This window comes from Canis aureus, chromosome 9 (assembly GCF_053574225.1).
Source record: "Canis aureus isolate CA01 chromosome 9, VMU_Caureus_v.1.0, whole genome shotgun sequence".
NCBI classification, from domain to species: domain Eukaryota; kingdom Metazoa; phylum Chordata; class Mammalia; order Carnivora; family Canidae; genus Canis; species Canis aureus.
The window spans coordinates 74691867-74718417 of record NC_135619.1 but is presented as its reverse complement, the minus strand read 5'-3'; the positions used below and the strand labels follow the sequence as shown (position 1 = coordinate 74718417).

The window sequence follows — 26551 nt, the reverse complement described above, 5'->3', positions numbered from 1 at the left end:
CTCCCACGTGCCCTGTCTGCCTCAACAACTGGCAAACTAGCAGCAACAGAAAGGAGCAAACCACTGAGACACGCAGCAATGAGTCTTAGAACAACATACAGACTGAAAAGCCAGGCATGAAAGAGGATGTGCTGTGGAAATGCACCATGTGGCATTCTAGAAAATATTCCATCAGTGGTTGGCAGAGTTGAGGGTGAAAGTGACGGATCTTGGAGAGGTGACTGCAAAGACTCAGGTTTGTCAAAATTCATCAAACATACACTTTAGGGATGCCTGGGTGGCTCAGCGGTTGAGCTTCTGCCTTTGGCTCAGGTTGTGATCCCAGGGTCCGGGATCGAGTCCCACATTCAGGCTCCCTGCAAGAAGCCTGCTTCTGCCTCTGCCTATGTCTCTGCCTCTCTCTGTGTGTCTCTTATGAATGAATAAATAAAATCTTTAAAAACAAAAACAGGGATCCCTGGGTGGCTCAGTGATTTAGAGCCTGTTTTTGGCCCAGAGCGTGATCCTGGAGACACGGGATCGAGTCCCGCGTCAGGCTCCCTGCATGGAGCCTGCTTCTCCCTCTGCCTGTGTCTCTCTGTGTTTCTCATGAATAAATAAATAAAATCTTTAAAAACAAACAAACAAAAAACAAACAAACAAAAAGTACACTTTAAAGGTGTGTACTCATTTTACCGGATACAAATTATACTTCAAAGTCAATTAAAAGAATGGTTAAAACTTACAAACACCAAAAAAAAAAAATACATAATTAATATTTTTCCCTTTGGAAGACGCTTCACTGAAATACTGAAGGTATTTCAGTACTTCATAATCACCATTACAAGATGCAACTTCCAGGGAACAGATATGCAGACCTTGCAAATTTTATTTATTTATTTATTTTTTTATTTAAAGATTTTCATTTATTTATTCGTGAGAGACACACACACAGAGAGACAGAGACACAGGCAGAGGGAGAAGCAGGCTCCATGCAGAGAGCCTGACATGGGAATCGATCCCAGGTCTCCAGGATCACACCATGGGCTGAAGGCAACGCTAAACCGCTGAGCCACCTGGGCTGCCCAGACCTTGCAAATTTTAATATAAAGTAGATTTTGTGTATCTGGCTACTCACTGATACTTTAATTTGAAAAAGTAGAATAGCTAATAATTTTACAAATACAATGTGGCTAGCATTTAGTGACAGCCGACTTGGCCTGAGTAGCACGGGAAGGGAGAGACCCCAACCAAGAGTTCACATCTGCTCAGCTCCATATATAATCCTCAGCCCTCCTGTCCCTGGACTCAACCCTTGACAATTAAGCTAAATGGGCAGCCCGGGACTGCCCCGAGGCTCTCCAGCAGACTCCGCGCTGAGTTTAGGCCCAATGTAAAACTCAATCCCAGGGCCCTGATATGACCTGAGCCGAAACCAAGAGTTGGCCACTCAACCGGCTAAGCCACATGGATGTTCCCCACCCCCACCCGAGGCACTATTTAGAAAACACAGCTTCTTAGTTTTTGCTTCTCTGGCTGCACAAATCACCACCAACACATACCATGCGCCCTAACACCCTGACATTACTGACGGAGATTGCTACATGCAAAACTACCCATTGACCTTCCCATTTCTCTTTGTCTTGGATGCTATGACCTTCCTAAATTTTTTAAATTCCCAAGCGTTCTAAAAATAGGAAGAATTTAGAACATGATAAAGAAAATAGCAGGTTTGGTTGGGACGTGGGGTACAAAGCTTGCTGTAGCTACTTAGACTGAGCAGTTCAGAGATCACTGAGGGCATCTCAGGGTTTTATCAGCTCTGAAATCACTCCTGTGAGTTCAGCAGGCCAAGTTCTACTATAAAAATGCAGGCACATCCATTCATGCAAAAAATCTTTTCCTTAACCTGAGAAAGTAGGCAGTTTCTGAGTTACATTATAGCTCTTCCTTCAGGACAACACTGGCACGTGTAATATATTATTAAAAACCTGTGGTCGTGGAGTACCAGGGTTGGTTAAGCCTCTGACTTGGGTTCAGGTCATGATCCCAGGTCCTGGTCCCTACTTCTCCCTCGCCTTCTGCACCTCCCCCATTTGGCTTGCTCTTTCCTTCTCTCTCTCAAATAAATAAAATCTATTTTATTTATTCATGAGACAAAATTTTATTTATTCATGAGAGACGCAGAGAGAGGCAGAAACATAGGCAAAGGGAGAAGCAGGCTCCCTGCAGAAAGCCCAACGCAGGAGTTGATCCCAGGACCCGGGGATCATGACCTGAGCCAAAGGCAGATGCTCAACCACTGAGCCACCCAGATACCCAAATAAATAAAATCTTTAAAAAAATAAAAACAAAAATCTGTGGTCTGTTAACCTCAGCATTGGTAATGTTACCATTGAAAAAACACCCTGCATCTAGAATAAGTGAATGAACAGGAAAGGCTGAAAAGTGATTTCCTCAGACTTTCAAAATGTTTCTTAGAAAAGTATCTTTTAGGGCAGCCCGGTTGGTTCAGCGGTTTACCACTGCCTTCAGCCCAAGGTGTGATCCTGGAGTCCTGGGATCGAGTCCCACATCGGGTTCCCTGCATGAAACCTGCTTCTCCCTCTGCCTGTGTCTCTGCCTCTCTCTCTCTCTGCATGTCTCTCATTAATAAATAAATAAAAATCTTAAAAAAAAAAGTATCTTTTAAAAAAACTCAAACTTGGGGTGCCCAGGTAGCTCAGTCAAGTTAAGCATACGACTCTTGATTTCAGCTAAGGTCATGATCTCAGGCTCCATGCTGGTGCAGAGTCTGCTTGAGATTTTCTCTGCCCCTACACCCTCCCAAAAAAGTAATAAAAATCTAAAAACTCAAACTGTTAGAGTCTTGACAGATCAGGTGAAAGAAGTTGTAACATTTGAGTGAAAAAAAAAATGATTGATAGACAATGCACCATCCTTGCAAAGGAGTTGTAATGAGCTAAAGATGTGGTAACAATTATCGTCACAAAGTGGGATGCCTCCCCTGAAGTTCAAGCAACATTTCCAGCGCAATGACGATGCAGCAGGAGGGATGCAAGGAGGGATCCCCACTCAAGCCTGCTATGGGAGAACACAAGGACTATGGGGCAGAAAGGACAGGAGCCTTTCTCTGCTGTGGCTGGGGGTGGAGGAGCATGGGGACAGTGGTGATGAATCGATGGAACTGCCCCGAGCCATGTGCTGGTTCGTGTTTAATAAGCCTGAGGGACGGGGCAGGGGTGGGGAGGAAGCCTGAGGGACGTATATGATTGCAAGTATGCTAATATAAGGATGTGTGGTACACACTTTACAAATAATAATAATAAAATGATACCCTTACACATAACCAATTAATTCTTACAAACTGTTTTCATTCTTTTAACTATGGCTTTGGTGAGAAACGATTCACATACTATAAAATTAACCCCATTAAATTATGCAATTCAGTGTTTTTAGCATGTTCCCAGAGGTGTGCAAGCATTGCCAATTCCAGAACCTTGTCATCACCCCAAAAAAGAAACCCTGTCCCTATGAACGGTCACTCCCCATTCTTCCGCCCCCAGCTCCTGGCAACAATACTCTACTTTCTGCCTGAATGGATCTGCCTATTGTGGACATTTCATGTTAATGGAATGTTACAATATGTGCTCTTTCGTGACTGGCTTCTTTGTGATTTCAAGGCTCATCCACGTTGTAGCACATGTCAGTACTTCATTCCTTTTTAGGGCTGAACAATATTTCATAGTATGGATTTTGTTTTTTAGATTTTATTTACTTGAGAGAGTGCACAAGCAGGAGGAGGGGGAGAGGAAGAGGGAGAAACAGACTCCCTGCTGAGCAGGGAGAGGATGTGGAGTTTGATCCCAGGACCACAGGGTCATGACCTGAGCCGAAGGTAGACTCTTAACCCACTGAGCCACTTAGGCCCCCTCATCGTATGGATATCACACATTTTGTTTATCAGTTCATCAGTTGAAAACATCTGGGTTGTTTCCACTTTGGGGTTATTTTTTTAAAAAGATTTTTATTTATTTCTTTATTTTTGAGAGAGAGAGAGAGGCAGCTAGTCCTGAGAGTTAAATTGATCTGAGACAGATCCACACAAGACAAGCACACAGGTCTCGTGTATGCACAAGCCCCACAGGGAAATGAAGACCCAGACAGGGCCCACCGGCTTAGACACAGGTTAAACAAAAATAACCAATTATGAAAAAGTAACTGAAATATATGGGAGACTAGAGGAAGCTGAGAATTATTTTAATCAAGGTCTGTTCCTACAGATTTCTTTCAGTTCCTGGTGAAAGGGAGAGCATCTTTCGCCAGGAGCTTCAGCTCTGGCCTCTTGGAAGAACAGGAGGAGTCAGACCATCCTTCCAGCATCTACTATTTCTCAAAATAACCCTTATGCCAAAGTGACCTGCCTGAGAGTGGCATATTCTGCTCCCCTTCAGCACTATAGGCAGCCACAGCTTACACTATTAGTTCACACACCTAGAATGGTTTCATTTTCTTAAATACATTTTTTTTAAATTTATTCATGAGACACAGAGAGAGAGAGGCAGAGACACAGGCAGAGGGAGAAGCAGGCTCCATGGAGGGAGCCTGATGTGGGACTCGATCCCGGAACCCCGGGATCACATCCTGAGTTGAACAGACACCCATCCGCTGAGCCACCCAGGCGTCCCTTTTTAAATACATTTATGAGAAAATAGATGAAACCAAACAGAACTTCAAAAATTATCAACATAATGAGCAAAGTTTGTTTCCTATACGTTTTCTAGAAGGAAGCAAACATAAGTATATGGTATTAGAAAAATAATATGGGGGCACCTGGGTGGGTCAGTCAGTTAAGTGTCTGCCTTTGGCTCAGGTCATGATCTCAGGGTCCTGGGATTGAGCCCCACATCAGGCTACCCACTCAATAGAGAGTCTGCTTCTGCTTCTCCCTCTCCCTCTGCCCCTCCCCCTGCTTGTGCTCTCTTACTACCAAATAATTAAAATCTTTTTTAAAAATTAAAAGAGGGGATCCCTGGGTGGCGCAGCGGTTTAGCGCCTGCCTTTGGCCCAGGGCGCGATCCTGGAGACCCGGGATCGAGTCCCACATCGGGCTCCCTGCATGGAGCCTGCTTCTCCCTCTGCCTGTCTCTGCCTCTGTGTGTGTGTGTCTCTCATGAATAAATAAAATCTTTAAAAAAAAAAAAAAGTGTTTCCAACCAGCTTGCTCTAATGCTCCCTAAAAACCATTTAATCAGTGTGAAGATTTATAAAGTACTAATAAAAATTTAAATCTTATCACTAAATGTTACCATGTAGGGTAGGGACTTAAGTATTACATTTGACTCCTCCATCTCCCTTATTATTCATAGTAGGTCCTGTAGTTTTTACTCCAGCAGTGGTTCCTTCTTTTAATCCCCAGACCTACTCTCCTAATTTACAACCACATAATTCTTTGTTTATACTACTAAACCTCAACTCATTATTTCTGTTCTCCAAACTACTCTTCATAGGTCATATCTTCCTAAAACAGTTCTTCCCTCCTGAAAAAGTATTTCTCATTTTCAATTCAATTCTTAGGTCTCAACTCCCCTTCCATAACGTGATTCTTCTCTATGCTTCAGTTACTACGTTAGGTAACTCCCACCCCACCAGACAATTGCCTTCTCTGAACTCATTCAATGTGTATTTCTATGTGTTTACCTATCCTCTTGCTCTGAAATATTTTAATTACTTTTTCTTTTATATTACTCTTTTGCCAACTAAATTAGAATTAATCCCTATTTTCTACTACATAGCTGTAACAAGTTGCACTTCGTTCTTATAAAATTTTTGGATTATTTTGTATGTGTCTTCTTACTGGAATAGGGAGTGATCATATATTACTTTTTAATTTCTCCACAATACTTAAGGTAGTACTTTTTATATAGTAGGAGTTAGGATCACTATTTGTTAGATGAATAATAAAGATTTATAACATAATTTGTTTTTCATAAATTGAAAGTAAATTACAAATCACTTTATTCCTTCTGATGAATTCACATCACATTGACTATTAGTCATAACGTAATTACTTGATATTTAGAAATCTTATTAGAAATTTTAAAAATTACAGTATTCCTTTTTTGTTCTATTTTGACCTTAGCAGCTCATCAACCCATTATTTTGAGCAAAGTACACACTGTCATACCTCCTATAATACTTGATCCATGTCTGATGCTTTTCTTCCTTTGTATTTTGGTTTCCACTATTACTTAGAATATTTCCATTTGGCATAAATAATTCACATTATTTGAATACTAAAAAGTTCTTACTATTGAAAATTAATTATACAAGTTTAGAATCTGAGATGAAAAGTGATGGTTTGTAACTGAACTAGCCTTTTGTGTTTCAGAGTACGGAGGAGTTGGAGAAGAATCATGATAACCTACTTAACTGGTGCACAAAATGAACTTAGAAAAGAAATGGCTATGTTGCAAAAAAAAAATTATGATGGAGATTGTAAGTCGTTACATTTTATTTTATTTTTTAAGATTTTATTTATTTATTTATAGACACAGAGAGAAAGAGGCAGAGACACAGGCAGAGGGAGAAGCAGGCTCCATGCAGGGAGCCCGATGTGGGACTCGATCCTGGGTCCCCAGGATCACACCCCAGGCTGCAGGCAGCACCAAACCGCTGCACCACCGGAGCTGCCCAAGTCGTTACATTTTAAATTGGAAAAATGAGGAGTAATGCAAGCATTGAAATATTTTACTTGGTGAAATATGTATTACACTTATCTAAAAATTAAATGTTTAATATTTTCTTTCATGTAACATCAGCAGCAAGAGATGGCAAGTGTTCCAAAGTCTCTTCAATCCATGTCATTCTGATGATTCTTTGAAGGAAGAACTTGAACCTAAGTAATATGATACAATTATAACATTAGCTAAGAGGCATGTAATTCTTTTAGAGTGGTTTAAAAATTCTAGTGTAAAATACTATACTGTGTTGTTAGCTTAAGTGCAAGACCCTCTACTTGTTGACCTTCAGGTAAAGCTGAAGTTATGTGAATAGTAACAATTCTTTTTTAATAGAATATCATTCACCTTTTTTTAAGATTTTATTTATTCATGAGAGACACACACACAGGCCGAGAGAGAGAGAGAGAGAGAAAGAGAGAGAGGCAGAGACACAGGCAGAGGGAGAAGGCGGCTGCATGCAGGGAGCCCGACTCAGGACTTGATCCTGGGTCCCCAGGATCATACATACCCCAGACTGCAGGCGGCGCCAAACGGCTGTGCCACCGGGGCTGCCCTAGTTTCCAGCTTTTTAATAGTAATAGTGTATTTTTCTCTTTAACGCTTGTCAATGAACTTTTAGCAATAAAGAGGATTAAAAAAAAAAAAAAAAAGAACCTGATGCAAGGCTTGATCTCATGACCCTAAGATTATGACCTGAGCTGAGCTGAAACCAAGAGTCAGATGCTTAACTGACTGAGCCACCTAGGTGTCCCCACGAAAAATATTTTTATTTTTTTAAAGATTTTATTTATTTATTCATGAGAGAGAGAGAAGCAGAGACACAGGCAGAGGGAGAAGCAGGCTCCACGCAGGGAGCCCGATGTGGGACTCGATCTTGGGACTCCAGGATCACGCCCTGGGCCAAAGGCAGGCGCTAAACCGCTGAGCCACCCAGGGATCCCCGAAAAAATTTTTTTAAGAAACATTTCTAAAAGTCACTGTACACGGTTTTTGCCATAAGAACTCTGCCTGATTAGCCCCACTTTCTGAGCAATGCCTGTTAGCAGCTCTGTTGCTTCCTCCAATACTTCTCTGTTATCACCTGCAGACTTTGCGGGGATGATGCTGCTGGAATTACAACTTTCTGTTTCAAGTTAGCTTATCTTATGATTGTTGCCAATAATTTCACTTAGATCACTTTTTCTCAAAAAAAAAACTTAAAAAAAAATAAAAAATAATAAAAAATAAAAAGATCACTTTTTCTCACAGCAGCAGATTCAAGAACCTACAGCTGACCAAAGTTAAAAAGAGTCACAAGCTGCCCTTTGAGAAGTTCTGCAGATTTGTCCTGGGTTCTGCTGTGGCCCCAGGACACTGAACTCTGGCATCCCCACACTTTAAGGATTCCAACAGCCACACCCACCTCGCCCCATGGTGAGAGTTACAGCGCGTGAGCGACAACTCTGTCATGGGCTAGTCTGAGCAGCTCCAGCTGCCCAGGCCGCACCCTCCCTGTCTACTCTGTCCCCACATCCAGAATGCTGCTAAGCAATCTCTCCAAAACCCCTGCCCCACCCCTACTCCCCCTTCCCTTGAAACCTTCTCCAGTGATTACTCATTACCCTCGGGAGAGTCTAACCCCTTCCTGTGGTCTGGCAGTCGGGGCCTGCTGAGGCGCCAGTCTCTTCTTTTGCCCCCACCCACAGGAGGCTCCTTCAATGACACACCAGCCTGCTTCTTCCTTCCTCAGACTCTGCGTGTGTTCTCGCTGCATCACAGACCACACGTTCCAGGGCACATGTCCACATGCTCCCAGACGCTTCTCAAGCACTTGTTCGTGCCTGCTTCTCCCACAGACCGCGAGCCCACGGCAGCACGGATCACGTCTGTCTGTTCTCTGGTCAGCACAAGCACGCGTCGGAGGAATGGTCTTCCCAGTCTTGACCTTTCCTGTGGACTCTGTTTATGTAAGAAATCCACTTAATCTTCAAAAAGCTCAATTTATATGAACTATTTGGTGGAAAGACACCTAACAAACTAAGATAGCAATTATTGATGAACTGGCATCAGAATGTTCAGAAGTGGGATCCCTGGGTGGCTCAGCGGTTTGGCACCTGCCTTCGGCCCAGGGCGTGATCCTGAAGTCCCGGGATCGAGTCCCACATTGGGCTCCCTGCGTAGAGCCTGCCTCTCCCTCTGCCTGTGTCTATGCGTCTCTCTCTCTCTGTGTGTCTCTAATGAATAAATAAATAAAATCTTAAAAAAAAAAAAAAAAAAAAAAGAATGTTCAGGAGTTCTGAGTGAGCCAAAGATCATCGCCGTCTAGCGTTCTTTACATTCTGGGTTCCTGAGGATCCTCAACTGCTAGTTCCTGACGAGTTTCTAGATTTTCCAAAGTCTGTACAGTCAAAGAAGCAGAACCTTAAAGAGCGTTCTAGAATAAGACTCAGGAGAGGGGGAACAGGGCGGTGCTGGTGTAGGTGGACAGGGCAGAGCTGCAGGGCATGTGGGAGCCAGACTGACCGGCTGACTAGGAAGGAGGCAGAGAAGCCTAGCCCAGCTGTCCCCTCCGTGTGTCCAGGACTGCTGCAGGTCCCCACCCCACATTGGACTGCCACGTCCTACACACTGGCTCAGAATGACCATTCGGCACTCATTTCTTGCAGATTCAGACATCTTTACATTTGATCCTAGTTCTTCTGAAGTATCTCTCTCACCCAAAGTTGGACACTTCAGAAGAGGCACGGCCAAGGTGGAAAGCTCCAAATGAAGGGCCAGCAAGTCCACAGGAGAGATCAAATTCATCCTTCCCATGTGACAACAGGGCTCTGCCGGCAGAAAGACACCCTAATCTGCTTACCTAAGACCTGAAACTGCTACTTATCATCATCAAATACTGACTTGATACGAGACTGACCTACCTATCCTTTTCAGAAAGCAACAGGATTGCAGGGTTGCAATACATATTTAACATTTTATCCATCATTCTAAAAACCATTTATGATCTCTGCATTTTCCTTTCCTTTCCTTTTTTTTTTTTTTTTTTTGAAAAAGCCTTTTAATAAATTATACTTCTCCACAAATTATTTCTGGACTTCTGTCCCAAACCAAACTGGGTTTATACTGGAAGTGAAAGCTTGGTTTAACATCAGAAAAATCAATCAATCCTGATGACAAACGACAAACCCCCAATGTAGTAGTCATTTAAAAAAAAAAAAAAAAAAGGTCAAATCTGAAAGCCTTTAGTCTTAGAAACTAAAGGTGATTCACACAAAGGGACCCAGTGAGTGGAAACAGCTGGCCAGTCCAGGCTCACTTCCAAGGACTTCCATCCCAGGACAGGGGCTCCTCCCCTACCCCATGCTGTCCCCCAAGGGGACAGACGGCCAGGCTTCACCCTAACTGTGCTTCACCAGTTTTACCACCTTCCTGATCTGTATCCCTGCCTCTTCCTCTTATAGGCTGCCTACCAGGAAACATTTAAGGAGCCATCTCAACAATTCATAGCTTCTCGGAGCGACCCTCACCCACACTGAACAAAGCAAGCTCAGAGGCACCAGGAAAGTTCAGTTACTCTTCCTTATCTGTTGCTTCGTGATGGCTCATGTAATCTGCTTGATGGATGGGCTCTGAAACCAACTCTTTCAACTATCCTCAGTTCTCCATTATAATCTGAGAGATTTCATCTTAATTGTAGTAGAGATAGCTCCTCTGCTCTCCCCTATAAATACATGTTCCGTCTTTGCTCATCCAAGAACTGTTATTTAAAAGGGAGGAGAAGAGGCTTGGGGGAGGAAAAAGTCCTTCTGCAAAAGGAAAAATTCCTTTGAGGTTAGAGTAATTACCGTAATTTATGGTTCTTACAGCATCAGCATGTAATGCCTGGTTTGCTCAAAGTGGAATGGCTGTCTCGGAGTGGGACAGGAGGCGGGGGCCGTGTACACAGAACCTAACAGCTCTGCTGGCAGGCAGCCCGACAGTTGTTTCCTCTACACGGAAGAAGGACCGTGCATGTACCTACTTGTCAGACTGAGCTTTCATCACTGTGTCTGGGGGGGCATTAACCTTCCAGGCTTTTCTCTTCAAGTGCAAACTGCCAGCCAGGCAGCCCCATACTGAAGTTCTCCTTGTCCAGCAGTGTAGGCCCAGCCTCATTCTCCATCCCTTCAGCTTTATAGCAGGCCCTTGAGCTCTCCTGGCACACTCCCACTCTGGACTCCCCCCACCCCAGAAGCCAGGATCTCGAATGAAAGACTTTCCTTCTCAGAAGAGCCTGTGCATAGCACAAAGCTCCTGAGTTAAGGTGTCACACTATCAGCCACTGGGGAAACCAGTGGGCAAAGATGAAAGGAACAAATGTTGGCAAAATTTAGTGCTCCTGCAGGTGTTTCCTGGTCTATCATCCTGACACTTCTGAGATGGGAACCTTCTAGAGGGCTGGAATCCCCAGCCTCCCATTCTAGACAGAGGCTAGACACATCGGCATACCACAGTTAGCACTACATAAGAAGACCAGCACATCAGGACCAAACTGGGTTTATACTGGGAGTGAAAGCTTGGTTTAACATCAGAAAAATCAATCAATCCTGATGGAAGATGACAAACCCCCAATGCAGTGGTCATTTAAAAAAAAAAAAAAAAAAAAAAAAAAGGTCAAATCTGAATGCGGTCAAGGCTCTAGATTACAACTGTCAATTTACAGGAAACACACAGATGGGAGAAGCATGTTAAATTACACCGTGGAAAGCAACAGGAAAATTTAGACTGTGGGAAATTCTACAGGACACATCATTCCCCTGCTCCCAAATAAACTGGTTTGAAAAAAGGAAGGGGATGGAGTCAAAACCTGTAGATCAAAAGAGAACTAAAAAAATATCAATCAAAATGTATAAACCTTACTTATCGGGATCCCTGGGTGGCGCAGCGGTTTGGTGCCTGCCTTTGGCCCAGGGCGCGATCCTGGAGACCCCGGATTGAATCCCACGTTGGGCTCCCGGTGCATGGAGCCTGCTTCTCCCTCTGCCTATGTCTCTGCCTCTCTCTCTCTCTCTCTGTGTGACTATCATAAAATAAATAAAAATTTTTTAAAAATTAAAAAAAATAAACCTTACTTATATCCCAATACAAGCAAACTGTAAAAAAGAAAAAAAACCTCAAAATATGATATTTCTAAGATAATTGAAAAATGTGAACACAACATTTGCTGGAAATAAGGAATTATACTATTTTAGCTATTATGTTTATGTGTATTTTAAAAATTCATATATTTTTTTTAAAGATTTTATTTATTTATTCATAAGAGACACAAATAGAGAGAGGTATAGACACAGGCAGAGGGAGAAGCAGGCTCCATGCAGGGAGCCTGACGTGGGACTCGATCCTGGGCCCCTAGGATCATGCCCCAGGCAGCGCCAAACCACAGAGCCACCCGGGCTACCCAAAAATTCATATATTTTATTTTATTTTATTTTATTTTTAAATTTTATTTATTTATGATAGTCATACACACAGAGAGAGAGAGGCAGAGACACAGGCAGAGGGAGAAGCAGGCTCCATGCACCGGGAGCCCGATGTGGGATTCGATCCCGGGTCTCCAGGATCGTGCCCTGGGCCAAAGGCAGGCGCCAAACCGCTGCGCCACCCAGGGATCCCTAAAAATTCATATATTTTAAAGATACATATGGATATAGTTACAAATGATATACACTCTGATATTTGCCATAAAATTATCAAGTGGGGGGGCAGCCCCAGTGGCACAGCGGTTTAGCACCGCCTGTAGCCCAGGGCGTGATCCTGGAGACCCCAGATTGAGTCCCGCATCGGGCTTCCTGCATGGAGCCTGCTTCTCCCTCTGCCTGTGTCTCTGCCTCTCTCTCTCTCTCTCTCTGAATGAATAAATAAATCTTAAAAAAAAAAAAATATCAAGTGGGGGGATCCCTGGGTGGCTCAGTGGTTTAGTGCCTGCCTCCCGCCCAGGGTGGGATCCCGGGGGCTCAGGGTCCAGTCCCACACTGGGATCCCTGCATGGAGCCTGCTTCTCCCTCTGCCTGTGTCTCTGCCTCTCTCTCTGTCTGTGTCTCTCATGAATAGATAAAATCTCTTTAAAAAAATTATCAAGTGGGGGGAATGGGATAAAGTGGATAACTGTACAAGCAGGGTACTGGATACACAGCAATTCTTATTCTTCTATCTTTGCAGGTTTTAAATTTCCCACAAGTAACATGAAAAGAAATGGGTGCAATTGTCCACATTAACAGAGTAAGGGGAAGCCCTGTGAATTGCTTTACTTGATGAAAAAGCACATGGGGACATAAGACCACCAGACTGAGAGGGAGAACAGCTGCCGTTAGCCCTGACTCTGCTGAGTAACGCCAGGCCAGTCCACCATCTCTCTGGGCCCTGGTCTCCAGAATGGAGTTTTTTAAAAGATTTTATTTATTTATTCATAAGAGACACACAGAGAGAGGCAGAGGGAGAAGCAAGCTCCTCACATGGAGCCCAATGCAGGACTTGATCCCCGGACTGGGATCATGCCCTGAGCCAAAGGCAGATGTTCAACTGCTGAACCACCCAGGCGTCTTTTTTAAGATTTTATTTATTTATTCATGACAGACACACACACACAGAGAGAGAAAGAGAGAGAGAGAGAGAGGCAGAGACACAGGCAGAGGGAGAAGCAGGGAGCCCGATGCAGGACTCGATCCCAGGACCCCGGGATCATACGCTAAGCTGAAGGCAGATGATCAACCGCTGAGCCACCGGGGCGCCCCTCCAGGATGGAGTTTAACCACATGATTTTTTTTTTTTTGTTTTACATTTATTTATTTGAGGGGGGTGGGGAGGCAAACTCCCCACTGAGCCCGGAGCCCCACAGGACATGGGGCTCAATCCCAGGGCCGAGATCATGACCTGAGCCAAAATCAAGAGTCAGATAGAAGCTTAATGCCTCTAAACACACGATTCTGAAGTCCTCTGCTCCAGCTTTAATTTTTTTCCCAGCAAACTTATTGAAAGCCTTTTAGACACTAGAAATATCCAGATTTTAATTTTAAAATCCTCTGACAAGACCTCTTACCAGTTTGTCATTTCTCTGGCATTTAACTTCCTACTTAGGTTTACTCTGAATCTGTACTTGTGGGGTGGGGGTGTTTGAAGACCATTCCCTTAAATGAAAATATAAGCAAAATATAGGATCCGCTATTTATCTATAAATTTTGCCTCTCTGTTTGAGAGCATGTTTGGTTCTTTTTTGATCCATAAATTACTAAAAGAAAAATTGTACTTCATTATCCTCTAGATACAGGAACTATAACATAGATACTCCTCTGTGCAAGCACTGTGATCTTGAGGAAATTCTTCAGTCTTACGTTTTCTCATCTGTAAAATGGGAATGATGAAAGCATCTACTTCATAGATTTGTGAAAATAAATTAAAATATGCAAAGCTCTTAGAACAGGGCATGCCAGGGATCCCTGGGTAGCTCAGGGGCTGAGTGTCTGCTGTCAGCTCAGGGGCATGGTCCTGGGGTCCCGGGATTGAGTCCCACATCGGGCTCCCCGCAGGGAGACTGGTCCTCCCTCTCCCTGTGTCTCTGCCTTTCTCTCTGTGTCTCTCATGAATAAATAAATACAATCTTAAAAATAATAATTACCTGGGGAACCAGCCACATACTAGGCAAACACTCAAAGATAAAACCAAACCCATGGGAAACACAAATTACCCTGAAGTAAGAACTGTTCCTTTAAGTTCCATATACTATCTAGCGTAATGGGACACACATTCTAAAAAGAAGCAAACAACAGCACAAGTCATAATGCTAGAACAGGACAAGGTCTGCCTCATGGGCCAGCTGCTCCACTTTTCAGCATCATCACAATCGACACCATCAGAAGGGGATCCCTGGGTGGCGCAGCGGGTTGGCGCCTGCCTTTGGCCCAGGGCGCGATCCTGGAGACCCGGGATCGAATCTCACGTCGGGCTCCCGGTGCATGGAGCCTGCTTCTCCCTCTGCCTGTGTCTCTGCCTCTCTCTCTCTCTGTGACTATCATAAATAAATAAAAATTAAAAAAAAAAACAAAACACCATCAGAGGTTTAGACAGACAACAGGTGAGTAGCACCAGCTTCCTAGTCACTTGGGACAATAGGAAGAAAAGTCTCATCTTGAGGATTAGACCCACGGTAAGATTTGTTCTAACTGGGGATCCCTGGGTGGCTCAGCAGTTTGGCGCCTGCCTTGGAACCAGGGCATGATCCTGGAGCCCCGGGATCAAGTCCCACATCAGGCTTCCTGCACAGGCTGCATGGAGCCTGCTTCTCCCTCTGCCTGTGTCTCTGCCTCTGTGTGTGTGTGTGTGTTTCATGAATAAATAAATAAAATCTTAAAAAAAAAAAAAGCTTTATTCTAACCAAAAGCTATGTGACAAACCGTGTTTGGGTGTTCTTTTCTTTTCTTTCTTTTTAAGTAATCTCTACACTCAACGTGGGGGCTCAAACTCACACTCCCCAGATCAAGAGTCACGCGCTCCTCCCACAACGGAGCCAGCCAGGTGCCCCTTGCCAGGTGTTCTTTTTTCCAGCGCTAGTTCACGAAATAAGCCACGGGTAAGTGGACGGTTGCTGAGGTTAACTTTGCCCTCCCAGACCGTTTTCAGATACACGTTGAGTATCTTCCTGCCCTAAGACTGAGACACTGGACGGGTTTCTAAGTTGTAGGAATAGAAGTCACAGTTGTGGCCACTGTCACAGGAACTAGGCCAGAGGTGGGGGCGGGGAGGGGGGGTTGACCAGCTGCCCCGCCAACTTCTTGTCCAAACTATAAACTAAACAGAGGGCAGCCCGGGGTGGCTCAGCCGTTAAGCACCTGCCTTCAGCCCGGGGCGTGACCTGGAGACCTGGGATCGATCCCGCGTCGGGCTCCCTGCATGGAGCCTGCTTCTCCCTCTGCCTGTGTCTCTGCCTCTCTCTCTGGGTCTCATGAATAAATGAATACAATCTTAAAAAAAAATAAAATAAAAATATACTATAAACTGAACAGAACTTCAAAACTACATTTATAATAAGCATGCTAACAGCAAAAGACTAACAGACGAAAACTTACAGGCAGGCACATTTTGGAAGTCCTGCTTTTTTACCCCAGGCTTTCCAGCCTCCACCCTTAGCCTGTTGGCAAATTCCGTGTTTGTGTGCGTAGGCTTCGCTTAAATATTTCGTCTGCAGCCCCACACTTCCACGTGACAGCTGGAACCAAGGCCCTGGCACTCCGTGGACGAAACACCCTTCCCCTAAGAAGTGCAATTCCTAAAAACGGTCCTTCTTCGTTGCTACAGGTACCCCCGCTAACCTTCCACCCGCGCCTCGCACCTATGCGCGCAGTTCTCCAAACCAGAGCTACGCCCCGGCGGCCCTGCGAGACACGAGGCTCGGGGGCGCGGTCGCTGGCGGAAGAGCGCCCGGAGCCACGGCGCGGGCCGAGACCCCGCGTGCGCGCCAAGCGCTGCAGCCCAAGGCCCCCGCTCGGGAAGTCCCCGGCGCGGCGGCCCCCGCACAGCCGCGGGCTCCGAGGCCGCCCCGCCCCGCCCCGCGCCGCGGCCCGGGAGCTGGGCGGACGCCGCGGCCGGCCTCGACGGGGCGCGGAGCCCGGCGCGCCGCCTGCAGGACCCCCAGCTTACCCGGCTCGCCGCCGCCTCCCTGCGCTCCGCGCCGCGCTCGGGGCCGAGCGGACAGCCGGGGCGAGCGAAGGCGCGGCACAGCGGCGGCAGAAGCGCCCTCCTCGAGGCCCGGAAGCCCACCATGCCCAGCGTCCCCCGGCTGCCGCGACGCACGGCAGAGCCGCGCCGGCGCGAGGGGCTGCCTTACGGCACGGTCGCAAAGCCAGCGGGAGCGAGCGGCGCGGCCGACCGTGCGCTTTCCCCGCGGCTCCGCGGCCAGCTCCGGGCTGCCGTGCCGGGCGGTGGTGGCGGCGCGCGCCGCAGGACGTTTTCCCAGGGCGGGGGCTGTTCGGCCCGGGGCGGGGCCGCGGGGCGGGCGACGGCGACCGCGGCGGAGTCCTGCGCGTCGGCGGCGGGGCGCGCGATGGCGCGGGCGGCACAGGTGAGCGCAGCTAGGCGGCTGGCGGGCCGCGGGCCTCCCCGTGCGCGCCCCCCGCCCCCCGCGCCCGCGCCCGCGCCCGCCGGGCCTGGGCCTCGGCCTCCGCGCCGCTCCCCGCCCGCGTCCGACGCGGCCCGGCTCCCCGGGGGGCTCGGAGGCCCTGCGAGCGCGGCCGCCCCCTCCCCGCGCGGGCCATTGTGAGGTCAGGGCCGGCGGGCGCGTCGGGGGCCCGGGCGACACGCCCGGAGCGGCGGCTGCGGCCAGTAGCTGCCGCGCCACCGCCGGCCCCCTCACCGGCCGCCCGGGCACACCCAGCCGGCAGGGGTGAGAGGGATGCAGCTGGGGCCCCGCTCCGGTGCCGCACCCCGTAAAGGGCTGACCTGCCACCTCGCCAGCTCCCCGCGGGCAGCCAGGACCAGACCAGCGTAGACCTCCTCTGGGTAAAGTGCTGGCAGGGGAGGGCGAGGGGGGGAGGCCGGGGCCCCGCCGGCCGCCCGCCCTCCCTCCCCCGAGAGCGGGCCGACGGGCCTAGGGAGGCACCAGCCCTCCGGAGGCCAAGCTGGTGCCTTTAACACGGTGCCGGTCACCTTCCCTTCCTGGGGGATCTTCGCCTCCGCGCGGAGGGTCTTCGACGTCCTCGGAGGGGCCGGGGGAAACAGGGTGGCCGGGGAGGAGCCCCGAGCGGCGGGGAGGAAGTAGAAGCGGGGCCTGGGGGTCGCTGGGATCCGCTGCTGTTTGTTTCACTTAGACTTCCGGGTTTTGTTCTGTTTTCTATTTTTTTTTTTTTTAAGATTTTATTCATCTATTCATGAGAGATACAGAGAGAGAGAGGGAGGGAGAAGCAGGCTCCACGCAGGGAGCCCGATGCGGGACTGGACCCCGGGTCTCCAGGGTCACGCCCTGGGCCGAGGCAGATGCTAAACTGCTGAGCCCCCGGGTGCCCTCCAGTTTGTTTTGAAAGCAGGCATAGCTCTCGGGCCAGGTGGGTGCTGGGATGGCACTGTTAGCGTTTGAAGGTCAAAAGAGCAACTGTTGCACGTTCCACAGGGGTGCCCTGCTGTTGCCAACAACCAGGGTCCAGCGTTAATACCTGAGATCCTTGTGCTGTTTCCACCCCAGTAGTTGACCTCGTGCCACACGTGTAGAGACCCAGGCGAAGAAGTTGGGAAATCAGGCCCAGGGCTCCAGCTCGTTCTGCACTGCAGTAACCCCTGTCCATTCCTCATCACAGGGGTGTGTAGGTGATCTTCAAGAAAGTGGATTACTCTTTCCATACTTGAGTATGACTGCTGTTTAGATCACACTAAGGATGGGCCTTAGTGTGATCTAAACTCAAATGCATCTTTTTTTAAAATTTATTTTATTTAGTATTTATTTATTCGTGAGAGACACAGAGAGAGAGGGGGGCAGAGACACAGGCAGAGGGAGAAGCAGGCTCCATTCAGGAAGCCCAATGTGGGACTCAATCCCAGGACTCGAGGATCACACCCCGGGCTGCAGGCAGCACTAAACTGCTGCACCTTTGGGGCTGCCCGTTTTTGTTTTGTTTTAAGATTTTATTTATTCACAAGAGACACAGAGAGAGGCAGAGACACAGGCAGAGGGAGAAGCAGGCTCCATGGAGGGAGCCCAATGTGGGACTCGATCCCAGGACCCTGGGATCACCCCCTGAGCTGAAGGCGGTGCTAAACCACTCAGTCACCCGGGCGTCCCTCAAATACCTCTTCTTAAAATGAGAATTTCGGAATGAATCAATATTTGCTTACCTGTCTGTAGAGTCTTTGTGTAATTTGGCATTCTTGTCATTTTTTAGTGCTTGTAAAACGGAACACAACAAAAGTATGGATATGGGCAACCAACATCCTTCTATTAGTAGGCTTCAGGAAATCCAAAAGGAAGTAAAAAGTATAGAACAGCAAGTAATTGGCTTCAGTGGTCTGTCAGATGACAAGAATTACAAGAAACTGGAGAGGATTCTAACAAAACAACTCTTTGAAATAGACTCTGTGGATACTGAAGGAAAAGGAGATATTCAGCAAGCGAGGAAGAGGGCAGCCCAGGAGACGGAGCGTCTTCTCAAAGAGCTGGAGCAGAATGCAAACCACCCACACCGGATCGAAATACAGAACATCTTTAAAGAAGCCCAGGCCCTGGTGAAAGAGAAGATTGTGCCGTTTTATAGTGGGGGCAACTGTGTAACTGACGAATTTGAAGAAGGCATCCAGGATATCATTCTGAGGCTGACACATGTCAAAACCGGGGGGAAGATTTCTCTGCGGAAAGCACGGTACCACACCTTAACCAAAATCTGTGCGGTGCAGGAGATCATCGAAGACTGTGTGAAAAAGCAGCCTTCTCTGCCACTTTCCGAGGACGCGCACCCTTCAGTGGCCAAGATCAACTCGGTGATGTGTGAGGTGAACAAGGCCAGAGGCACTCTGATCGCACTTCTGATGGGGGTGAACAATAATGAGACTTGCAGGCACTTATCTTGTGTGCTGTCGGGGCTGATTGCAGATCTGGATGCTCTAGACGTGTGCGGGCGAACGGAAATCAGAAATTATCGGCGCGAGGTAGTGGAAGATATCAACCAATTACTGAAATATTTGGATTTGGAAGAGGAAGCAGATACTACACATGCATTTGACCTGGGACAGAATCATTCCATTTTAAAAATAGAAAAGGTCCTCAAGAGAATGAGAGAAATAAAAAATGAACTTCTGCAAGCACAAAATCCTGCTGAATTGTACCTGAGCTCCAAAACAGAATTGCAGGGTTTGATTGGACAGTTGGATGAGGTCAGTCTTGAGAAGAACCCTTGCATCCGGGAAGCTCGGAGAAGAGCGGTGATTGAGGTACAAACCCTTATAACTTACATTGACTTGAAGGAGGCCCTGGAGAAGAGGAAGTCATTTGCTAGTGAGGAGCACCCGTCACATAAAGCAGTCTGGAACATCCTTGGAAACTTGTCCGAGATCCAGGGGGAAGTTCTTTCATTTGATGGGAACCGAACTGATAAGAACTACATCCGGCTGGAAGAGCTGCTCACCAAGCAGCTGCTGGCCCTGGATGCCGTGGACCCGCAAGGGGAAGAGAAGTGCAAGGCTGCCAGGAAACAGGCAGTGAAGCTCGCCCAGAACATCCTCAGCTATCTCGACTTGAAATCCGACGAATGGGAGTACTAAATAGTACCGATCTCACGGTTGATATTTCTTGTTTTGCACTTTATATATACTTCTATGTATTTATAGAGAGCTTTCAGTTCATTGAGCCTAAATGTGATTTATACATGCAGATTTCAATCTCCGTTTTTATGATTTAAGCAAATTATATACAGTATCTCTGCTGCTTTTGATGTTGCAAAACAAATGTCATTACAGCACGTTAACTTTTCCATTTGGATCATTATCTGTATGTTGTGGTGTGGTTTTTTGGTCCTTTTTTTTTTTTTTTCCAATCAGAAAGTGGAACGGGCATCTTTTGTCATTTTTAAATGGGTTGTGCCAGCATTGAAATGTGGATCTTTCAGGATCTAGACACACACACAACCTGACAGAGCACTAGAACAATTATGAGAAGAGGGGAAATTTTGGTTAGGTAGAAGTAAGGTCCAAACACAAAAGCAATACAATGATATGATTTATTATGCTAAATAAAGCAGAAGGGTTTTTGTTTGTTTGTTTTTTTCTTCATTTTTAAGGCCCGATTGGTCCAACCCAAGTTAATCGGGTGGGGGTTTTTTTGTTTTCGGATTTTCTGTTTTTTCATAAAGATTTTTTGTTTGGAAAATGGTGTCTGTATTTTCCCCCTACACTCTGCATTTAGAGGGGAAAATCTTATTTTCATGTGCAACGTAAGAAAATTATGAAAATTAATAGCAAAAAAACCTTTGAGACTGCATTGAAGAAAGATGAAAACACCAGCTAATTACCTTCCAAGTTTTTGTTTGTAAACTCAGTTTACAATTTTCTGTAGTCATCAGTAAGGATGGGAACATTTTAGTGAAGTTAGGAGACCTTTTAAGAAAAAAAAGAAAAAAAAAAAAGAAAAAAGAAACAGCCATACCTGTGGCAAGATAAAACTGGAGATTAGTTACCGCTATCAGGTTGTCCTGAGCGAATGCGTCTGAATGTAGGAGGCAACAGGCTGCCTCTCTTGTTCAAGGGTCTTTTAAACACAGCAAGTGCTGTTTGGTAGTGGCCAAGAGCAGAAACCGCCAGTAGCTCTGCGGGACCAGAGCGTCGTGGCTTACCCGGGGAGGTCGGCTGCTTCTAGCATCTGAAAACCTCGCACTCTGGGACTGAGCTCACTTCATTGGCACTCGGATGTTTCTCTAGCACCTGAAAGAGTCAGGAAGGTCTGTCCTTGCAGGAAGTGTTTTTTCACTTGCTAAAGGGTACATCTATTTCTGTAAATGCTTTCTGAGGGTCCAAGTTTTATGGCTGCCAGTTTATGGGAACAGAATTTCCCAAAGTTCCAAAGTGCCTTGATAACACATTGGTCCCAGTATGATAACGAACAGATGACACTTTCTGTTGTCACCTTTCACAAAATAATCCTATTAGAGTATGTCTTTCGGACTCCGCAGCAGTCTGTAATTTCCTTTCAAAGATCGTGATTTGGTAACTGTAGGCAGCTAGAAATAAAAGATAAGGGAATAGCCCCATGTACCAGAGAGATGATAAAAGCGTGGCTCTAAAGAGATTTTCACTTTGTCTCAGCTTTGCCCAATAATTAAAAGCCCTTGATGTGTCTTTCCTACTAGCAATGTTCTAGTACGATTCAGTGGGTAGTGAAGTCCAAGGGCATTTGTGTCTCTGGGCCTCGACCCTTTCCCGTGTGCACATCCAGCCCTTGGCAACTGGAGATTCTTAGTGCAGGTCACTGGCAGCTCATTTTGGGCTAAGTATCCTCATCTTTGGGTGCTCTTAAAATCCTGGAGTTTCTATATTCAAGTGCTGCCTCAGTTTACCCCACTGGGAAGGCAAGGCTTTCCTCCCAAGCTCGTCAGGCATGTCCTGCCCCAGGCTCTACTTCATTTTCAATGTCAGATTTAAAAGTTAAATGTCAGCATTTCCTTTAAAAGTATCCATTGTTTTTCCAAAAGGGACCTTCCCATATGGTTCATTTTCAAACAAGGCGTTCTGCAATCCTAGAGAAGGCTCGTGCAGCTGAGCTCGTCCCGGAGCCTGGCCCGTGAGCGGAGGGAGCTCACAAGCCATCGCAGACTTCTCCTGTGGGTTATTTTGGTCATGGAGATGATCAGATCATCCTCGAGTGATCTGAGGCATGACGTTTCCTGTCCAACCTGTTGTAGTTCCTTGCACCGGGTGACTCTCCCATAAGGAACCCTAGTGACACCGGGTTTAGCTTTTCTCGTCCCTCGTTGGGAGCTGTGTTAATAGGGGCTGCCTGCCGCTTGTAACTAAGTTGAGCTCATGACATTGTATTGTATTTTTATGATCTTACGTAAAGAGAACCTGTAATGGAAATAAAACCTACCCCCAAAAAAATGTCTGGCCTTGGGTCTGCATTAAACGGTGTAATCCATGTTCATGCAAAAACTGGCTGGGAATGTTTGCTTTCTTTACCTCACATGCAGACAGCTTTGCTTTCAGGTCAGTCTTTACCCAAATTAGACTAAAGTCCATCGCCCTATAGAGAAGCAGTTATGAAAATAAATGTAATGAATAAGTCTACTAAGTACAGTGGAATGCTTTATTTTGCTACGATGCCTTGGTGTAGTGTATCTGATACAGGTCAGCACTGCGAGACGCTTAACCAGTGTTTCTCATTTGTTTTTGCCAATTTTTATCTGTTTTTTGAGGGTCAAAGCTTATCTTGTACATATAGGTTGTTTTTAAGCAAAGCTTTTCAGCTTTTAACGCGTCTAGTATTTTTCTAAGAGTAACTAGAGAAGTGTTTGCCATTGATTTTGATGTACAATACAGATGTGTTACCCCAGCGTGTTGGCTCCTGTCCCCCCTCCATTCATTGTATGACTATTGTAATTGTATGTCTGAAGTAATTCAGTATTTTGAGATATTAGTATACCCTTAATTATTAATGCAATAAAAATCTCTTAGCTTATCTTTGCAGTGAGAAAGGATGTGAGTCTGAGGTGTGAGTTCTGTTCTGATTCACCTTCATTTACTGTCCGACCCGGGTAAGGAATAATGTCTTGGCAAAGTGGGCCAGGCTTGGGGAAGGCGGGCTCCCCAGGTCCAGTTGGTGGCAGTGGGGGAAGGAGGTGGCAGCCCTGAGCACAGACCAGGGTCCTGTGGCAGGTGAAGGGATCACTGTTCCATGTGAGCAACCCCTGAAGTGTGGGCAGCAGGGAACAGCCCAGGGGAGGCCTGGCCTCTCGCTGCGCCCATGCAGCCGGGCGCACAGGGGTTGACCTCACTATAGAGAAGCAGGGAAAGTGGCAAGAACTGCCCCCCGCCCCCACCACCACCAAGGCTTCACTTAAGATTGCCATTGACGCTTGCCTTCTCATTAGCAGAGAGTTGGTATTTCTGACCCGTTAGTCCTTGGGGGCCCCCTGAGCCCCCCCACCGCCTCCCTGTTCCGCCCCCACTCACCTGGGGCAGTTTCCTGCCTGTTGCACGCCTGTTACATGAAAGCAGCGCCTTGCTTGCGCTGCTTCTAGCCTTGTTTGAGCACGTTTCTGCCGTCTTGTCTCTTCTTGCGGAGGTCTTAGCGGTGATCACCCGGAGGCGGGGGCGGCCCGCTCAGCCCCGCAGACGTGTCCTAGGCCCCGCAGTGAAAGGAAACTGTACAGGTTAAAAAAATAAAAAAAACTTTGGGGGAAATTTTGAATAAATCCTGTGCCACACACACAGATGCTCCATATACCACATTAGGCGTTGATTCCCTGTGGACACTGGAACCGGTGTTGGGAAGCTCCTGCCGCGTCCTTAACCCATCACAGCGCGTCGCAGCCTGCTCACGGTGGTAAGGGACCTGCTGCGTCGGGCCCCTGCGATCTGGCTCTGGGCGTCAGGAGCAGGGCAGGTGTCGGCCACGCACCGGAGGGCCGGGGAGGCTGAGGGAGGGGGCTCGGGGCCCTGAAGGCCCAGGACGGAGGAACCCTAGGGTGGGCTGGCGCGAGGCCCTGGTGTGCACAGGCGCCAGCGGTAGCGCCGAGGCCCAGATCAGGTGCCCTGATGCAAGTCTGAGGTCACCCAGGCGGTCAGGATGTGTCTGATGGTGGCTTCTGTGGCTTCTGTGATTTATTTAGTGAGTTTAAAGATTGATTTGAGCGAGTGTGCACATGTGCCAGCGGGCGGAGGGGCGGAGGGAGGACCTTTCAAGCTGACTCCCCGCTGAGCTCGCTCAAGACCCCAGCTGAGGGGCGCCTGGGGGCTCAGCTGGTGAAGCATCTGCCTTTGGCTCAGGTCATGATCCTGGTGCGCTGGGATGGAGCCCCGCATCGGGCTCCCCGCTCAGGAGACAGCCTGCGTCTCCTGCTCCGTCTCCTGTTTGTGCTTGCGTGCGCTGCCTCGAATAAATCAAATTTTAAAAAAGACCTGAGCTGAGACCCAAGAGTCGGACGCTCAGCCAGATGATGAGCCACCCAGGCGCCGTCACTCCTGCTCTGATTTCAAGGCCTCATTTTCCTGACATCATCCACTGAACCTGGGTGCCAGGCCCTGTGTGAAGCGCTTCACACGCACACGTCATTCTCTGAAGCGCTCCAAGGCAGGTTTTAGTATTCCGTGTCCTGGATGATCCGGACCCTTGGGTGATCTCTTGCCCAAGGAACCGCCCTGGTCTCAGGGCCGGTAGGAAAGGCAGACACTGTGGGCAACAGCGCCCACTCAGCTCCCACCCCCACTTTACCTGGCGAGCAGGTCCTCCCTGCAGGGCCCCAGGGCGCAGGGTGTGCGCAGCAGGGAGCTCTCGCTGGGCCACCCTGGGGAGCAGTTGGGAGCTCAGGCTACTGCCCAGCTTTAGTTTCTCCCCACGACGGGGGTCCTTGGCACCAAAGGTTGGGGACTCCTCTAGCTAATGCACGCCATACTCCAAACATCAATAAACCTTGCATCCTTTTTTAAGATTTTATTTTGTTTTTGAAAGGTTTTATTTATTTATTTATTCATGAGAGACACAGAGAGAGAGAGAGAGGCAGAGACACAGGCAGAGGGAGAAGCAGGCTCCACGCTGGGAGCCTGATGTGGGACTCGATTCCAGGACCCCAGGATCACGCCCTGGGCCAAAGGCAGGTGCTAAACTGCTGAGCCACCCGGGCTGCCCAAGATTTATTTTTAAGTAATCTCTGCCCCCAACATGGGGCTCAAACTATAACCCCAAGATCAAGAGTGGTGTTGCACCGACTGAGCCCGCCAGGCTCCCCTTGACCCTGCATCCCCTTTAGTGGGAAGACTTCATAAGAAATACTGTCTTTTTTTTTTTTTTTTTTTTTTTAAGAAATATTGTCTTAAACCAGCATCTTATTCTGTCCTCAAGTCTCTAAATTGTGAATTATAGGGGCACCCAGGTGGCTCAGCGGTTTAGGCCGCCTTCGGCTCAGGGCATGATCCTGGGATCCTGGGATCGAGTCCCACGTCGGGCTCCCTGCATGGAGCCTGCTTCTTCCTCTCCTGTGTCTCTGCTTCTCTGTCTTTCTGTGTCTCATGAATAGATAAAATCTTTAAAAATATATATGTATATATTTCTTTTCGGATCCATAGACCTTCCTGAGCTGCCAGGAGGCTGTGGCTTCCAGTAAGAGGAGCGCTACCTGCCTCACACTGCCTCCACGTCTTGTCTGCACTCTGCGGTCACAGCACAGGCAGGCCCATTTCATTTCTACAATAATCCTTTTTTTTAAAGACTTTATTTATTCATGAGAGACACAGAGAGAGGCAGGCTCCACGCAGGAAGCCCAATGTTGGACTTGATCCCGCGACCCCAGGATCACGCCCTGAGCTGAAGGCAGACGCTCAACCGCTGAGCCACCCAGGCGTCCCTACAATAATCCTTTAAACCCGAGCCATTTCAGAGCACCCGGGTGGTGTAGTTGGTTAAGCATCTGACTTTTTTTTTTTTTTTTTTAAGATTTTATTTATTCATGAGAGAGACAGAGAGGCAGAGGGAGAAGCAGGCTCCATGCAGGGAGCCCGATGCGGGACTCGACCCTGCAAGCTCGGGATCACACCCTGAGCCAAAGGCAAGGGCTAAACCGCTGCACCACCCAGGGATCCCCCAAGCATCTGACTCTTGATTTTGGCTCAGTTTATATCTCAGGGTCGTGGGATTGAGCCCTACATTGGGCTCCACATTCAGCAGGGAGTCCTCTGGGGTTCTCTCCCTTCCCCCTGGACACACTCTGTGTCAAATAAAATCTTTAAACTCTTGAGCCACTTCCCTGTCACCGGTTTCCCAAGTGAACCTGACCAGCCCTCATGCTGATGTGAGTGTCCCTGTCCCGGTCCTCCAGGGGCCCGGGATGCAGAGCAGGATGATCCTGTCACCTTCCTACCTGGACAGACAGTGGGCATGGCCTCTGCACGTGTCCTTCCTCCCGCAGCTCCCTGGCCTCAGCTCACTCACTCTGCACCAGGCCACCCCACACTGCCTTCCACACTCGCCATGTCCTTTCGATGAACTCTTCTCGAGAAGTAGTGTCCTCAGCTCCTGGTGCGTAATACATATCCAAGAACCTGCTGAATAAATGAGTGGGAAGTCTCAGATTTCGGATAGCTTCCTGAGGTGTTCAAATCAGCTGCCTCGGGGACTCTGGCCCCTGACCCTGCTC

General features: G+C 47.7%; 3 protein-coding genes and 1 long non-coding RNA gene across 7 annotated transcripts in view; 1 reads left to right on the top strand and 3 right to left on the bottom strand.

Moving 5' to 3' along the window:
- Positions 1-16549, bottom strand: part of COA8 (cytochrome c oxidase assembly factor 8) — a 32277-nt gene extending 15728 nt beyond the window's left edge. Inside the window, exon 1 of the mRNA XM_077910732.1 lies at positions 16371-16549. Coding sequence (XP_077766858.1) covers positions 16371-16493 — 123 coding nt within the window. The 5' untranslated portion in view covers positions 16494-16549. The remainder of the gene's footprint in view (positions 1-16370) is intronic.
- Positions 6476-11589, bottom strand: LOC144321210 (uncharacterized). The gene is made up of 2 exons (XR_013386962.1): positions 9419-11589; positions 6476-6877 (listed from the first exon to the last, which is right to left on the bottom strand). It is a non-coding gene; the product is annotated as an uncharacterized LOC144321210 (long non-coding RNA).
- A 94-nt stretch (positions 16550-16643) lies between the features above and the next one.
- Positions 16644-22897, top strand: BAG5 (BAG cochaperone 5). 2 transcript variants are annotated; one of them, XM_077910728.1, is made up of 2 exons: positions 16644-16791; positions 18602-22897. In XM_077910728.1, the coding sequence occupies exon 2, from the start codon at positions 18630-18632 to the stop codon at positions 19971-19973; it is 1344 nt and encodes a 447-aa protein (XP_077766854.1). In that variant the 5' UTR covers positions 16644-16791; positions 18602-18629; the 3' UTR covers positions 19974-22897. The 2 variants fall into 2 exon arrangements, with proteins under 2 accessions (XP_077766854.1, XP_077766853.1); XM_077910727.1 differs by lacking the exon at positions 16644-16791 and adding an exon at positions 17048-17228.
- Positions 20541-26551, bottom strand: part of TRMT61A (tRNA methyltransferase 61A) — a 27046-nt gene continuing 21035 nt past the window's right edge. For 2 of the 3 annotated variants that reach the window (XM_077910729.1, XM_077910731.1), the window contains 2 exons: positions 26276-26459; positions 20541-23564 (listed from right to left, as the gene is read on the bottom strand). The gene's annotated coding sequence lies outside the window, so the exon portion shown is untranslated. The remainder of the gene's footprint in view (positions 23565-26275; positions 26460-26551) is intronic. The other variant, XM_077910730.1, reaches the window with a different exon arrangement.